A 17,275-nucleotide genomic window follows, 5' to 3' on the forward strand; every position below is an offset into this window, starting at 1 on the left:
ATGTACTTGTCAACAACTGAAACTCCTCAGAGGAAACAGTAAGATCCCATTTGTAATTTTCAAAAACACAGCGTGACTTAATGTCAGAATTATTAAAAGTACACTAATAAACAGAAACATGTGTGCGCTGTTTGTTAGTGGAGGTTATAACAGAGGGCTACACTGGCGAGATCCACACCCATCCCTCCTGTTGCACGAGTCTTCTTGTACTACGGATGATGTCATCTTTGACTGGGAAGGGGAGGAGGGACCCCGGTGCCTCCAGTGCCTGCAGAATCTGCATCAAGCTAGTGTGAGGTAACTAGAGAGAAACAGGAAACACGACCATCTGTCTTCAAAATCAAGCAAGTGTTTGAGTGTTCGATTTAATTTGACACGAATTCTTGATGACATAACGGCTAATGGTAGGCAGTGCAACAAGATTTAAATGCAAGAATAATTTTTTTTAAAAAGCCAGAAGTTTTTGTTTGTGTAATTGTTTGTTTTGTTTGTTTTGCTTTGTTTGCATATTTTGTTTGTTTTTTCAGTTATGTGACCATTAAGCATTTTGTATTTCTAAACTTTTCAACACAGATAACCCCTGTTAGCTGGGCTTGACTACCAGTTACATAATGGCGCAACTGCCCCATCAGACTTGAAAATTTGTGAAATTAAATGGAATGTGCAAAACGGAAAAACAAGGTAAACTTCGATGACAAGGGAAAAAACTATTTTTTCTTGGATTCACAAAAGTTTACATTCTATCATTTATTTATTTCCAAAGCACAAAAAAGGGAAAAGTCAAGAAGCCGCAAGCTGACCCATTTATTTTGAAAGGCTTGACCGGAGGTGGTTGAAGGTTAGCCTAGCTCGTAGCTTTTGTCAGTGGGAGGATCTCTGCCTGCCTGCCCCGTTTCTCAACACCCACTCTGTAAATTTAGCGAACACTGCAGCAAGAAGTGTGTCTGTGTGTGTCACGATCAAGAGGAAGGAGCAAGCAGGGATTAAGATTAATTAAAACCTCTCGTCCGGCTGGTGACAGGTAAATACGAACCGGAGCCTGTGGTTTGACTCAAAAAAAAACAATCCGACTGTCTAATTATAGCTCACTTACTTGGGTGAAAGGGACAAGGTGGTGGCTTTTTCTCCTACTAACATTCGCCTTTTCTCGGGTGGATGACACTTTAATTCCTGACATCGCTGTAATTTACAGTAAGGTCTAAGCAGCGAGGTTGTAGTTGGCGGGGTGTGTTTCTGTACAACTGTTGATAGCTTCATTGCTGGTAGTTTAAAAGTGACGGCACCAGATCAGATCCCGTCGGTATGTTCTCACTGTTCCAAGTGCTGCGACCTCAATAAGGCTAAGCAGTTCCTTATGGCAAATTTCCAAGTGTACCATTCCTGGGAACACTTAATTTTCTCATTGTTATGATTCAGGTTTCCTGTTTAAACTACAAACAGTGCTTTTCAAATATACTGAAAGAAATGTGGAGGATGAACTTTGGACTAATAATGTGTAAATAAGTGAAAATCCAGCCCTGTTACTGGGGATTTAATCTACAATAGAGAAACATATATTGGATAACCTCATACATGTTTTCCTTAGTTTGTTGAAATTAATTAGAAAGCTAACCAAAATTCTTGATGCACCTGAGTCAGCTGACTGGTCTGCAGTCTGAAAGCCAATAGCAGCTTTTAGCACTTTTCTCTATTCTGATTGTTCTTTCTATCCTCAATTTCGTTGTTTGCCAGTGTGAAGTGAAAGGCATTTCTGGCAGATTTATACCTCTAATATTGGAATGTCTTTGAAATGTAGATGCCACATGTGTACTAAATGATTAGTCCCTTGGATGGGTGCAGTGATTTATCACCAGGTGGCCTGGAAGTCATTAGAGACTTCTTCTCTATCACTAAACTAGGCTGTCTGGCTGTAGTTTCAGATTCATCTGCTGAATCTCAGGAAGAAAGCAACTTGGCTTTTATCTCAAAATCTCAAGGCAGCTCTTCAAGACATTAAAATCTCTTTACGTTCAGTTTAGAATATGGATTTTTTTTTAAAAAAACTCTGGCCGTCTAAATGGCAGATTACAGTTCGTGTGAACTACCTGCAGGGTTTTGTTTTTTTATTTTTATTTTATTCTTTTCAAAAAGTGTGAAAATTGTTTAAGCAGCTAAGTCTCATTTGTGCTAACCCATGGTACACATGAAGTTCATCCATCCATCCATCCTCTTCCACTTATCCAATTCAGGGTCACAGCAGGGCCTATTCCAGCTACATATGAAGTTGTTGTTCTAATTTTTTTAAATTTGATTTTGAAAACAATCCAAGTGCTGTTGCACATGAATGGATTATTTGACTGGTCTGTTGACAGACAGACCAGTTGCTCTGTCATCAAGCGAAAAACAAAATGTAAACACTTTTTTAAAGTTTCACAATTATTGAAATATCTTTGAATTTTGTAGAGAACAAGATATGTGAAGTTGGAATTCCACAAATTTTAAGAATCAAGTTATTGTTTTGTTTGTTTTTTAACATTAATAGTTTATTTTTGATCAAATGATTTTAAAATAAATATCTTTTAGGTTTGGACTCTCCCGTGTAGGAACTCATTAGCTAGCCTTGTGGCTTAGCCTCTTTGGGCAATGACACTTTCATTTCTGTCCACCAGTCAATGTTTAGAAATGCAAATACATTTTATAAAAGTTAATAAAAAGCATCAGTGCCTTCAGATAACAGACAATTGTTCTCCATTGCAATTTTGCAAATGGCATCCCTCTTTTGACTGTTTACCTGTATGCAAACGAAGCCTGTTCAAATATGTTTTGTAAACTAGCACTTGGAATATAAACAGAAAATTTTCACTACCAAAAAACTCTGTCCTTCTTACCTACAGATTCTAGAAATGCTCATAGAGATTGTGAAGTGCCAGTGAGAAAGAAAACAGCCTGAAAGCTTAGGCTGTGCTCTGAATAACTGACAGATTTCTACTATTGCAAGCCAATCAATTACTCATTTATTTGAGAAAATATTGGACAAGTATTGAGTAGTTATTATCATTATTATGACTTTAAAGATGAGAACAGTTGGCTTCTAAAGGAACAGACAAAAAACAAACTCAGGGAAACTCAGTCCTCTTGGCCAACAAGTCGTCCCTGTTTGGCTGCTCATGACCTGAGTTACTGAAGAGAAGTGAGTCCTATGGTAGCTGTTCTCTCTCAGTGTATCCGCTGCTTCTTGCCTTAGAGTTTGCCAGCTGACTGAACTCTGTTGTCTTCCCCTACTTCCTCTCAGCAGGCTTCAAGAGCAAGAGTGTCTTCCTTTGTACTTTTAAAGTCGTGACTGCTTGACAGAAGCAATCTATCTAGGTCATTAATCAGCTGATTATGGTGATCAAACAAGTTTTTGCTGCATGAGACTCCACCTATGTAATTGTGTTGAAACTGCAAACACCTGAAGGAACCTTATTTGCTTTTCTGATCACATGCTTATACTGTTGTTATGAAGTGATAGGCAGTTAGTTTAGTTTATTAAAATCGACCTTCCAGACTCTGCCAGGCCATAACTTTGGCTTAAAGCCATGATTTTCCTGATCTCTTTATCACAAAGCGACCTGAAAGTTGGTACAACTTGGTACAAACCTACAGAACTGCAGCAAGAAAAAAACAACTTATTTCCCAAAATGTCAACGGTCCTTTAATGCATAAAAATTTCTGTTTAGTTTACAATCACCTGGTCGTCTTCATATGGATTAATTGTCCATTGCTGTTAAGAGGCCTAACGAAAGCTATCATATTTGTTTTTTGGTTTGTTTGTTTTTTAATGTCTTGGGCATAGCTGATTTTGGCACATTTGACCATTTCCTTGGGTGTAGCATATGGTCATGACTCGGTGAGACTCAGGAGCTAGGGTTTTTGTGCCCAAAGAATGTGAGAGGCTGACTTGATCTCCTCTGTGTGTTCCTGCTCTTGTGTAATGCAGATCGGCATTGAAACATTTCGTTTTTTTGCGCTGTAGTCAACAGCTTATAGTAAGAGGGCTATATTTGATCAATAAGTACTAGATATGAAATGGCTTGAAGGTCTCTTTCAAATTCCTCCGTGTAATCTTTAATCTTGGTAGATGAGATGTGTGTAGGTGGTGCTGACAGCTGGTCCTGCGGGCTGTCTGCTCTATGTCATACACAGCCTTTGCCAGTTTATGAACTTTGTCCCATTTCTTAGGTTGCCTCGTGCAGAGGTGCAGCTAATTCCTGGGTGCCCTTAGATCTAAAGGTTTCTGGACTGTTTCAGGACTGCACCTCTTGAGGATAGAAGGCACAAGTTGTCTGTTATTGTGAGTTGCGGTTCAGGTGCAGAAGTTGCTTGAGGACATTTTTGTAAAACGCAAGCCCCTGAAGTACATTAAAAGGCCTTTTTCTTCTGTAGTTTGGAGCTACTCTGAAGACATTCAGGCTAGATGGGAATGAATGTTTCTCTGTCAAACTGAGTCAAAATCCAGTCTGGCTTTTATTATTCTGTTAGTTATAAAACCTGTTTCTACAACCAGAGTTGGACAGAGCTCCTTGACAACTCCTGTCTGTGTCAGATTTTTTTTTTTCTTTTACTGTAGTGCACACTATCAGTCCTGTGACCTTGTTATATGTGCAAAACAATCCTGATGGGATTCATTTCCTGTTATATGTTTGCAGGACATGAGAACAAAAAGTCATCATCGCTGTAGTCTCAGGAACAACATGTTTGTTAATAGCTGGATGTTCGTGTATGTTCAGCATTGTTGTTGATATCAAACTCACATGAGCAGAGAGAGGCAGCTCTACCTCAGCGGTCAGGGTCACGCTCTACTCTGCAGTAACTCTGTTCAGCTTGTTGCATAACTCCTGTTGGCCCTTAAGCCTCAGGAAACCTCCTTAGAGAAGGATTGAGGTGGCGTGTTCATTAACCCGGGGCATTGCTCAAATAGTTGTACAGAGTAATGGTGCTTTGCTTTCCCTTTTAATGGTTGTCTTTGGACCAAGTCTTATGACCTAAGTCTTAGACTTAAGACTTAAGTCTTGTTTTACACTTTATCCCCTTCATAAGGACGCTATGCTAAAAATATTTATTCGTGTTTGTTGAATTTTGGTTTGTATTTAACACCTGTTTCATGATGAAATAATAAGATAAATAAAAAAATACATAATAAGTTATTAGAATCATTTTCCGTTCATTGACTGGATAATTAAATCTAGGTCATTTATACCTCTTGATTATATGTGAACAGCTTACCAACTGAAATATTCATCATAATTATTTAAACTTTGATACTTCTCTCTTTTTTTGTGGATGAACAAACAAGATATTCTTACATGTTGGGGGATTTGGAGAGTAAGTGGATTTCGTTACCTTTGGACAGAGTGGCATAAGCTGTTTTTCCCTTAATTCCAGCCTTGAGGTAATTCTGTCTGTACTATCCCTTCATATTTTAACAGACAAGTATAATGTTAGCAGTTCACTCTTATTACCCTTAACAGTATTACTGTTAAATGCATAGCATTTGTAGCCTAATCTAATTTTCAATGCCTGCTACTAGACTTGCCTTTTGAAATACCTACAACTTGACAACAAATACATAAGAGACCATAAAAATGCAAGCTATTGCTTCAGAGCAGTGGGTTTTAATCTTTTTGTGCCAATTTCCAGGCTTCACAGGAAAACCTTTTGTCATGTGTTTGTTTTCTTGGTAAATTGTTTGTATGTAGATAATTGTCATTTTTGTGCTGTTCTTTGTTATTAACCAGGAAAGTGGTCACTGCATTTCTTGACACCAAGTGCAAACAGTAGAGTGGAAATTGTTCCTCGGTTGCTTTTGGGCTCATTTGTCTTAGCATGAGATGAACTGTGAAAAATTAAATGCAGCCTATAGTAGTGCATTTTTTTTTTTCCTGTTTTCCTTCAGGGACCACATAACGCGTTAGCAAGAACATTGTCTTTACAGTGTGGCTCACAGTGTAATGCAGAAATCTTATAAAGTCCTGATAGACAGGATATTGTTCATTCTTTTCAGATTTTTCTTGTAGTTTAAAGAAATCAATCTTTTTCTTCAGGCCTGCATTTCAGTGAAATAATATGGAAAGGGACTCCTCGGTTTGAACTGCTATTAACGCAGTCTGCGACCAGGAGTTGTATTGTTTCAACAGAACTCGGCCCTTTATGAAAACAACACAAGGTTCAATGGCAGCTTGTTGCCCCAGAGGCATAAAATACAATCCAGGAAGTCTAGATTTGGTAACAGATCTGTGAACATGAAGGTATTTCAGAGCCCAAAACAATAGCAGCAGCACTATGAGAAAATACCATGCAACTGTGGAAAGTTACTGTGGTGGTAATTATTTTTTAACTTATTCCACTTGAAATGATCCCTTAGAATTAAGGGATTGGCTACCAGAGCGCCTCAGTAGGAGACATTATGTTGCAATGTGAAGTGCAGTCACAATGAATTTTTGCAGGCACCCTAGCTTCATAACTAGAAGGATATTTTTCAAATAAACAAACAGGCTGCTTTTGAGGTTACCCAGAATGCAACCTTGCCTTTTTTTTTTCTTCAAAGGGTCACGACCTTGCTTTGAGATTTTGATGGGAAAAATAAAAATTTCAGGATCATCTCACTAGATAAAAGATGAATGTTGGCTTTTCTTCCAAGTAACTCAATCTTGACTCTAAGGTCAGTTAATTAAAGTTGCTTTGGTGTCATCCTGTGTTGTTTTGTTGGTTTTTTCAGGCAGTGTGCTTCTTTGATGTAAATAAAACTGATGGTCCTCAGCCAGCTCCACCATGATAGTTGAGTTTTTATGAACGTATTCCAGTAATATCTCTGTGCACGTTCAGATGCCTCGAGTTACATTGTGTACAGTCAAAGATATATATATGCCAGTTTATTTGGGCTTTTCCAAAGCTTTCAGTAAGAGTGTTAATTTTTTTTAGTAACAACTGCACCTGCATCCAGTGGGGTTTCTAGTCAGACACTAGTTGTGGTAAGCGATGCTCAAACATGTTTTAATTGAATCAGGGTAAGAAGAGACTTCAGTATGAACGTGGAGAGGATGAGCTAAAGTTTTTTTCCATGCTGAATCATGTTGAACAGGTGTCATCTGGAGGATAGAGCAAAATCGATTTCTACTAGCAACCACCTGCCTCTTTAGTAGTTGCTGTCATTAGTATCCATTAGTCCCTAAATTGAGAGCATCAGTCATAGACAGCCTGAGGATTTGGCACCATTTGTGACTATATGGGACATTTTCACGCATAATTTCCTTTTGTCAACGTGTCAAGATGTTCTCTCACAGGCTGCTAATATCAATAGGAAGAACTCAATGTGCAGCTCCAAAGAGCAACTGTGTACATGTGGATGTATGTGAATGTAGGCAAACGTCTGTGCTTGCTTGCACGCGTTGCCTCTGGCTGCTCCCTCCATGCTCCGGCTCAGCCGAGGCCTGTCCAAACAGAACTACAGCCAAAAAAGCTCCTCCCAGGCTCCACAGAACAGGAAGTGGGTTGTTTTGTTTCACAGAGGCCTCGGTGCTGCTGTCTCCCACTTGTTTGGCTCTGAAGCCATCATCTAGTTGAGAGTATCTCTGGTCCATTTGGCAGTCTCTGAAAAGCAAAAGATGCTGTGTGGTGTCTGTTGAGAAGTATCAGGCACTCTTCAATGCAGCTCATTATTTTTTGTTGTTCTTTTATAGCTGTCAAAGCCTTTTTTTGTTCTTCATGAGCATATTAAACATGCAGAATAACTGGAGTGAGTAAATGGAGTGAGCAGCCTAAATTCAAACTTAAGTATTTGGTGCAGCTTAACAAAAGCTTTGCAGCTGCAGCACGGTTTGTGGGAAGTGTAGGAGTGGGTCCTTGGGCAAAAGACAGAAAATATGATCATACCCATGACCACAATTTCCATAGCAAGAAACAAGTAACCAAGTTGTTATTAAAACTGTCAACCGCCAAACACCCAAAGTTTCCTCCTGGTTATGCCAAGTTTTCATATGCATGGTAATGGAGCTGACAAGTAATTCATTCACTTACCCTTTTCATTTTGCTCTTTCCAGAGCAAAACTACTGATTCGGCCTATTTATTTCTTAACCATGTCCATGTAATTTTATTTTAATAATTGTACGTACTTCCACAGACTGTATTTAAATGAGCTGTTGTCTGATTCGAGGTCAGCTGGTTAGGTGCTGATAGAGATGTTTACTGGCAAAAGTGGTCAATGGAGGATTTACTGAAAAAGTCAAGGCAATATGAGGTTTTCTGGGTACCTTATGCTTCAACTCGTGTCCACTTGGAAAAAAGCTGAAACCAATTATAGACAGTAGCTCCACATGGCTGATTACCGTCAGCAACACATGGTGAAATGCAATTAAATTTCCACATTGTAATGCTATTTCTTAACCCAGGTGTTTACCACAACATAGAATGGGCAGTTAACCAGCTGTCAGCTCTTTTTCCTTCACTGAAATTGCCTCAATTTTACTGGCTGTTGTTTGACCTCTAATTTCTTTGCTTTTTCTGGAAGTCCCATGTCACCCTTACTCTCCAACTTCTAAATATTTCTGCAGCCACAACCCATTCAGATAATTAGTTGTGCTTGGGGTTTTTTTTGGTTAAAATCCCTGGTTTCAGATACTCAGATCTGAAATTCTGTCAGTTTCTTCGTCTTCTGACTGTAAACTGTAATTATTTCTCCACATTTCCAAACACAGCAAACTAATTGCTAGTGATAACCTGCCACAGCATTAACTTTAGGGATGGGTATTATCAAACAGTCTGCAAATTATTCCTGTAGTAAAATCTGTACAATCTGTGGTGTCCCGTTTTCATTTTTCTTGTGTTTGTAAACGGATGAGATGCTAAACAAGCTTATTATTTTTATGGTTATTTTATGACTTGTTAAAAGGTATTCAGAAGATTAATTTTGCACATCCCCCCCCCCAGCTCTGCATGAAATAAATCATGTCTAACAAGCCGTCCTGATGATACGATATGAAACCAGCAACAGTTTAAATAATGACCTCAGTCTGTGTTTCATTGTGACGTCTGAAGAATGGCTTGATGCTGCTTATTGAAAGCACTGGTGTTGCCATGGATCTGAGCAGCAATTAAAAGTGGGCGTTGGGGCAGACTCGACTTAAAGTTTTGCCTGTAGCACAGAAAGATGAATTTCCCTTGATAAGTCGGTGCCCCTCGTGAAGAGTATTAGTGTCAAGACTGTCTGGCAGAAGGTGGATGAGGTGAGGAGCCAAATGACTATATGCACAGCTGCTCCCAGGCAGCAGGGCTCCAGCTCATCCATCAGCTGCACTGCTAACTCATCCCCATGCATCCCCAAACACACCAGCTGAACTAGTCTTCTGACCTGGGGATACTCCATAATGTTTCTTGATGGTTTGTGCACAAAAACTTGCAAAGCTTCTTAAAGCATAGGTATAACATTTAATTGATTTTGATTTAGGGCTAGGATGCCTGCACAGTACACACATGGAAACAAAACAAGTTTAGTGTTTTGGCTTTTTTAGGATGCCACCAACTACTCTAATTTCCTTACACTTTTCTCCTCCTTGCAAGCCAGCAGAGGATGATAACAAATCCCTTCATTTCCTAGCTTGTCTCAACATGTCTTTTATTCCTCTCCTTCACTCCAGTCTCATCCTCCATCTCTTCTGTTTGTGTGGCTTTGTAGACTAGATTTGGCATTGGGGATTCAAGGTCTGTGACTGCATTTTGCCGTGACAGTATGTAGATCAGAGCTTTCCCGAAGGTGTAATGCCGTACGGTCTGTCAGAAATGTCAGAGTGGTTGCTTTGGAGCTACACTGCTTGAGCAAGGAAAAAAAGCACTGTGTTCTTGATTTATCTTATGATCCCTACAAATAATTTAAATAACTACTATGTAAAATCCACAAATAGATGAGACGGTTAATGTGTTGTTTGACTTCAGGCAGACATGTTTTGAAGAACTTCTTGTTGTTCTCCCAACAGAAATGGCAGCCATTCGGAAGAAGCTGGTGATTGTTGGAGACGGAGCTTGTGGGAAAACATGTCTTCTCATTGTTTTCAGTAAAGATCAGTTTCCCGAAGTCTATGTCCCTACTGTGTTCGAGAACTACATCGCTGACATCGAGGTTGACGGAAAACAGGTTTGTGCTATTTACACAAAAACTGACTCGATTAAAGTGATGGTGTCTCTCGTCATGAACACAGAAATGCTTTTCAATTATTTAGGCTAATTATAGATTTAAGAACATGAGAGTGTAAGTAAAGTCCAATCCGCCTCAATTACTGCTGCTACTGTCAACCTCTCCCATCTCTCACACCAGACAGTTTGCACTAATGTTGCCAGATGTACTATAAACACTTGAGGTTTTTGTTTGTTTGTTTGTTTGTTTTTTAAGTAGTTGACCAAAGTAGGCTTCTAATTATGATGATGCAACTGCTGGCTGAGAATGCAAGTGTGAAGTGGATTTTATAATATTTCAGGAGCTAGCTTTCTGAAGGACTACATTAAACGAAATTAAAACAGGCCACAGGCACCAGTTGAAAATTAAGAAGATACATTTTTCTTAATTGCGGCGTAAATATAATCTTGGTTTCCACAAATTACAAAAAAAAAATATCAACACTTAATTTTTTTTATTGGGGTACTCTGAAAGAGTAGTGACCTTATTAGCCAGACAAGAGATAATGTGCTATCGACACCATTGTTTACGTGTGTGTGTGTGTGTTTTTGCTCCTGGACAAGAGCTGCATGCACAGCCTTAAACAAGAGAAAACAAACCTCTGTACAGTTTTTTGTGCGTGTGACGTCTTGAATCTGAGTCATGGGAAGGTGGTGAGGGTGGCGTTTAAACTGCAGATGCCTCGTTATGTCCAATCGTTTTATTTTTTTTCTTTAGCCGACCATCACTACACAACTTGGCAAAACAGGAAATGACTCTACTTCCCAGCTTCCTGTTCAGACGGGGAACAGGGATGTATCTTAGCAATCCCATTCCTTCCCTCAGGATCACCATCCTCATGCTACTGCCTGATAAACGTGCCTCACTTCCTGTCCTTGTCCTGGCTGCACTTCTTAGGTGAAGGTAGGCAGGAGGTTAAAGCTCTTGTTCTGGACAGGAAATTTAAAGTTAGGGAGCCATGATGCACAGATTAGAAAGGGATCATTTTGGAAAAGATGTGAGTGTCAAGTCTTTGAGTGTCTCTATGGAGGATAACCATCCCGTCAGATTTAGCTTCTTACACAACAGGATGGATTAGATTTGTGTTCAGCCCCAAGTTTTTAGCTCCTCAACCCCCACCCCATGAGGCAAAGATGCTCTCATCGTCAGCGGACTGAGCCGATTCCACAAATAGCTGGGGGGTTTTGGGTCTTTTTCCTCTGTCTTTCCCTTCCTGAACTCTGCAGCTTACAACTAGTCCAGTGGGAACATAGAGCTCTGGTTCCTCATGCAGTCTCAACAGTGTTCGGCCACCTCCCACCTTCTGCCTCTGCAAACCTCTATTTTGGGACTGTTAACTGATTTTTGTGCTTTCTGTGGGCAGACAAAAATCTGTCATTCAGCAAAGTTCTGGTATTTAAACTTTGCAAAAGTTTCTTTTTTCTTTTTCCATTGAATCCAATGAGTCAGCTGAAGAGCAAACTCAAGGGAAGCTGGGCTGTTGATGCCCTTAGAGGGAGACACGCTAACCGGTTTGATGGTTGCTAATCTCTCACTTTCCCTAATTGAATTAATCAGTGGTGTGATGGGATGAGCCCAGTCACCAAGTTCATTTCCACAACACTGACAGCCTTACACAACTAACAGACTTACAGTATGAAGCCCTGATTAGGTCAGAGCTGCTGGGGTGATTTAAAAAAAAAAAAGAAAAAAAAAGAATTCACTTTAAGATGAAGAAAGTAGTTGTAGCCAGAGGGGAAAGCGATACTATGTCAGATACTTCCAGCATTGTTTGGTTCCCCATATTTAAACCTCCAGCCTTTGGGAAGATTACTCAGATCCTCCACATGCCTCAGAATTTCTGCGTCATTGAGCAGAAGTGATGTCATGACTGGTTATCTGTTGCATTCGTCTCCATTAGTGGGCAACGGTATGTTAACTGTTTACAAGATAAGTCTGTGTTTATAAAGATGAGTAATATTAAGGAGCAAAACTGCATTTGTTCTCTGTTCCAGATGAATCCATGTTTTGATGTTGTGTTTTTTCCAGGTGGAGTTGGCATTGTGGGATACCGCAGGCCAGGAAGACTATGACAGGTTGAGGCCTCTCTCTTACCCCGATACAGATGTCATCCTGATGTGCTTCTCCATTGACAGCCCAGACAGTTTAGGTGAGGAAAGAATAATGTAGAGTAGTCTGTTTTAAAATGTCATATTACAAATGATGAATAACGAAACTTATAGTACTTATAACTTATATTCCATTAAAATGATCGTTCATGAACATATTGCTCTATTTTACATAACCAAACGTAGGTCAAATAAGCGAGAGAGGGTCCTTGTAAAATACCCTAATATACTTGATGGGATTAATGCAGCTAAAAACATCTTTGCCTCAAGGAGGCTGCAGAGCAATCCATCATGAGAAGTGTTCTGCACTGTGACTCTGCACTGCTTGTCCTCTTTTTATAGTTCTCCTCCCTATACTGAGTATTTCAGCTCACTTCTTGTCTTTCCTGGGACAGAAAATATCCCTGAAAAGTGGACGCCTGAGGTGAAGCACTTCTGTCCCAATGTTCCCATCATCCTGGTGGGGAACAAGAAGGACCTGAGGAACGATGAGCATACACGGAGAGAGCTAGCCAAGATGAAGCAGGTACAAAGGCCCCTGACGGTCAATGAACAGTGGAATGAGCTAATCTGATGCAGGTAGAGAGCTCTTGAAATCTCAGGCACTAAAAGGCACTGGATATGTGCTGGGTTGAAACATTTCATTTGTTAGGATTTTGTTTGACATATTTAGGCACGTGTTATTGACCCTTTTAAAAAAATAAATAAATAAAAAAGGGTCATGTAGCACTACCATCCTGTGAATGTTTGCAGTCTCACATTTATTTCTAAAGAAGCTACATGACAGATGACGTTAATCTTGCTTTTCCTGCTTCACCAGCGTACTCTGTTTAAGAACTGTCAGCTTATAGAAACACTAAAGGCCTGTGTGTAGAAATGGAAAATTCATTATTGTACAGGGTTTCAACCACATGTTTACGACATTAAACCACCAGTGTATTAACTACAGCATCAATCTCACAGCTTACTGACAGTGACAGGACTTTTCTTAATATTTTTCGACCACATCAGAACTATGACAGGACAAATGTTCTAATCCAGAACAGCATGTGAAAAGCAGAAGCCTCAGATGGCTGTACAGTCAGAGCATGAAATATGATTCAGGGAAGCTGGTTTAATTTGTCACCGAGTATGAACGCTTATTGCAAAACACAGCGTTCGTACTGCAAAGAAGATATTATGTAATTGGACACTTTCTATCAGATGGCTTTACAAAATAAAATTGAGAGAAGATGGCAGGAGGAAGAAGAATCCCTCTTCTAGGATTGGCATGCAATCATTTAGAGTAAGAAAGCAATAGAAGAATCGAAATATAGAAAATCACAATGTCAAAAATGTCAATGTCAGTAACAAGTTAAAGCATGTGTCTCTGTCAAACGGATTTCATAAGATGTAAAAGATTTCAATTTGCTAATCAAAACATACTGACATTATAAATGATATGTCAAAAAAGCAAAATGTTTTGTTTTCTGTCACTAAAAGGAGAACAGCAAAGTGAAAGCCTGAATAACATCTCAGTTTTATGTTTTCACAGTGGAATCTGTAGATGAGCTTTTCCTGTCTGTGGAAATCAAGACATCAGTAGTCAGTTCAAGAGTTTGACTCTTACATAGTAAAACAGACATTGGTTTGATATTTGTAAGATATGTGATAAATGGCTTAGACATAAAGCCATAAACTTGAGCCCTTGATTCCAAGATTTCGTTGGGTTGTTAAATGAGTCATGCCAAAAAGGCGGTGAGAGGCACATCAAACTGTGCTTATTCTTTTGTTAATAAGTATTATGGTAGTGAGGGGGTGTTTAGACTCTTTAGACTGTTTTATCAGCAGTTCAAATGCAAAAATACTCAGTTTACTGTCACATGTATAACAAAAAGAGCAGTAAACGGTAAAAAAAAAAAAGCCTTTTTTTGCATGAAAAATAATTCATGTTCTAAGTACAGTTACATTGATAATTTTGTATTGATTCTGCTTATGGAATGACTTATTCTTGACTGATTGTTAGTGCTCTAATTTCACTTTAAAAGGGGGGAAAAAATCAAGGATCTCCTCAGTGGTATCGTGATTTTCCCTGGAAAGTAAACTGAGCTCTCCTTCTTTTCTCAGCACTTTAATTGAGTCCCTAATGGTGTCTGATCTAACCCTGCAGGAGCCAGTGAAGACAGAAGAAGGCAGAGACATGGCTGGTAGGATCAGCGCTTTTGGCTACTTGGAGTGTTCTGCCAAGACGAAGGATGGTGTGCGGGAGGTGTTTGAGATGGCCACAAGAGCAGCACTGCAGGTCCGCAAGCGCAAGAAGAGAAGTGGCTGCACGGTGCTGTGAGCAGTCCAGACGCCATCAAATCAGCTGACCAATTGGAGAAAAATAACACATGAAAAAGGACTGACCTATTACCAAATGGATCTTTGTACTGTATCTCACATTTCATGACAAAGACAGGCAGATGAATTGAACATAAACAAACCTAATACAGGAAATGAACTATATGACATCTGTGGCTAGAAATTGATGTTTCCGTATTGATTTGCTTTTGTCCCTCCCAAAATCTGTCTTAACAATTTACAATTTACTTTTTTTTTTTTTTAAACTTGGCTTTGGTAGGTGCACATTTGTATGCGGTATTGTTCTTCACAAGCTTCTTGGGCAAGTGGCATCATTCTTAGCTTGTATAAATAGGCAGTTCTGTTTCACTGTAGCAGTAGCGATAGAGAATTAAAGATGATATCTTTTGACCATAAGAGCTAGTGCCTTTTTTAAGTTTATACACCACCGTCTGTTTGTCGGCGAGCTTGCATTTCGGCTGAGGACCCCTTCATTGTACTGTAGCTCATTTTACAGTGTTGTCATTGTGAAACCTGAGCAAAGCCATAAGTAAAGGCTTTCAGTGCTCGTCAAGTCAAGCACAATAAATGGTTGCTTGTGTCATTTTTTTGTTGGTATGAAACATCAGTTTCACCTTCTCAATTATGAGCCCACTCACATCGAGGATAAAGAAAGGCAGCTGCTTCTGTAATGTAATGTGTCAACAAAGGAGTGTGCTTCCCATTCTGCATAAAATTATTCACATTCGCCCCTCGTAATTGTTGCTAGAAGCTAGATGGGAGGGGAGGGAGAGGTGGCCAACTGAGACGCAAGCCAATATGACTCAACTATGCACAATAGCTGTTAGGACCAACAGGGAGATGACACAAGTGGAATCACATGTAGGCCACAGCCTGGTGAACCCTCCCTTGTTTGTTTATTATGAGTGACTAAGTTCAGCTCTTTTTGCTAAGTTAACTGGTTACACCCGTTATTGGAATCTTGTTTGTAATGCTGGTTAGCCCAGTCATGGAAATCGCATCCTGTTAGGCTGGATGTTTCCGGTTGGACGACATTCTTTACATGTCTGAGAAGAGCCACAGTGTGAGTGAGTGAGTCTTGTTTTTTTTCCTGGTGCCTTCTCTGTTCTGGTGTGCCTTTTTCAGTTGTTCTCTCCCAGACCAGATGGACTAGCTGCTGAATGTCAAGCTGATACTCACTGACAAGGTCAAGAGTCACCGTTCTGATGTTTTGTTTTCCAAGGCTTGGTTCTTTAAATAGATTGATGCATGGTAAAATGTGTTATTTGATGTATGCCATCATTTAAAAAAAAAAACCACATTTTGTGTAGGACACATCTTTATCTTGTCAGATGAGCAAAAGAAGTTAAAGTTCTTGCATCATGTGAAAATTACAATATGGTTGATTGAGAAAACATCTGTATGCAACCATTTCCTTTGATGTTTTACTTAAAAAAAAAAATCAGTTACAACCTATAGGATGGAATTTAAGCTCACTCTTTGGAAATATACTCGGCATTTAAGGATGTAATTAAATTTCAGTTCACTAGGACATGCCAGATCGTCCTCTAGTATCTGTATTTGCTCATATCCTCGCAGAATACTCTAGTGAACTTCCCCTGATGATAATAGCTTGATATTCTTGAAAGGCCCTCACCGACTGTCCTGGGGCACACTCTTTCACACCACTGTTGCTCAGTCATCTACTTTACATGTCCACTGGTTGCATGAAGGGTGGATTTCTTAATACGGTATACGTGGCAAAAACAATATTATCTGTGTTGCATGCAACCTTCTTACAATTCCATCAAAAGCGCCAAACCTACCAGTTATTGTAATACTGTGTGTAATGCAAATTTAAACCCCTCTGCTGGTGAAGCACAAATGCTTTAAACGAGCGGGCCAGCAAAGAGGCTACAGCTCAGACGAGGTGTTGTGATTGTTTTAGCCGACAAACGCACACAAACAACCTACTAATGTTCTATCCACCCTCCAATCTTTAGAGGGCGGATGCTACTTTTAACTCGGGACTCTGTGCACTAATATGGACAACAAGCACACCATTTGGGCAAGGGTAAACATTCATATCTCTACAACTTCTTATCGATGAAAACATTTCATAGTGGTGGTATGGTGTTGACGTGTCTTAACAAGCTCTCGCAAGGAATACTTGGGAATTAGAGATCGGCAGAGAGTTAAATAACTTAAAGCTGGGCGTAGAATCATAACAATTGAAAACGTTCCCATAGAGCAGCGGAGGAGCTATTGTTGAACATATCACTAAGAGCATGTACTATACTGCTGTCCATGTGTATGCCGATAATGTCCCGCTAAAAAATGTCCTTGCTCTATTGATGCATGCATGAGAAATCCATGGGTCTTTACAGTGCGCGCACATACAGAAGCACTAACATCGCACACCTCTGTGGGAACAGCTTCAGCTCAGTGTTGTGCAACTTTTATTTCTCTCTCTGGAAGTATTTGAAATCAATTAAAAGGATCCAGATTTCTATAAAAGCTCATTGTAATAATGCTTTGTAAACAGAAAGTGTTGTAGTGAACATTTGAGCTGAAGTGAACATGAACATTGTTAATAAACTATTTTTGCGAATAGACAGACCGGTCTCCTCAGTCCATTCTTGAACAGGACGATGCTGCTAA

The 17,275-nt window shown here is 39.6% G+C and overlaps 1 protein-coding gene across 1 annotated transcript; it reads left to right on the forward strand.

Moving 5' to 3' along the window:
* The first annotated feature begins 820 nt into the window (after nt 1–820).
* On the forward strand, nt 821–17,233 carry LOC146710200 (rho-related GTP-binding protein RhoA-D-like). The gene is made up of 5 exons (XM_085457531.1): nt 821–1,021; nt 9,988–10,145; nt 12,213–12,333; nt 12,688–12,818; nt 14,442–17,233. The coding sequence occupies exons 2-5, from the start codon at nt 9,990–9,992 to the stop codon at nt 14,613–14,615; spliced, it is 582 nt and encodes a 193-aa protein (XP_085313657.1). The 5' UTR covers nt 821–1,021; nt 9,988–9,989; the 3' UTR covers nt 14,616–17,233.
* The last annotated feature ends 42 nt before the right edge of the window (nt 17,234–17,275 follow it).

The sequence above is a fragment of the Copadichromis virginalis genome, linkage group LG5 (genome assembly GCF_057382275.1).
Source record: "Copadichromis virginalis isolate Kocher_CV1m ecotype Utaka linkage group LG5, C_Virginalis_male_GT1.1, whole genome shotgun sequence".
Taxonomy (NCBI): domain Eukaryota; kingdom Metazoa; phylum Chordata; class Actinopteri; order Cichliformes; family Cichlidae; genus Copadichromis; species Copadichromis virginalis.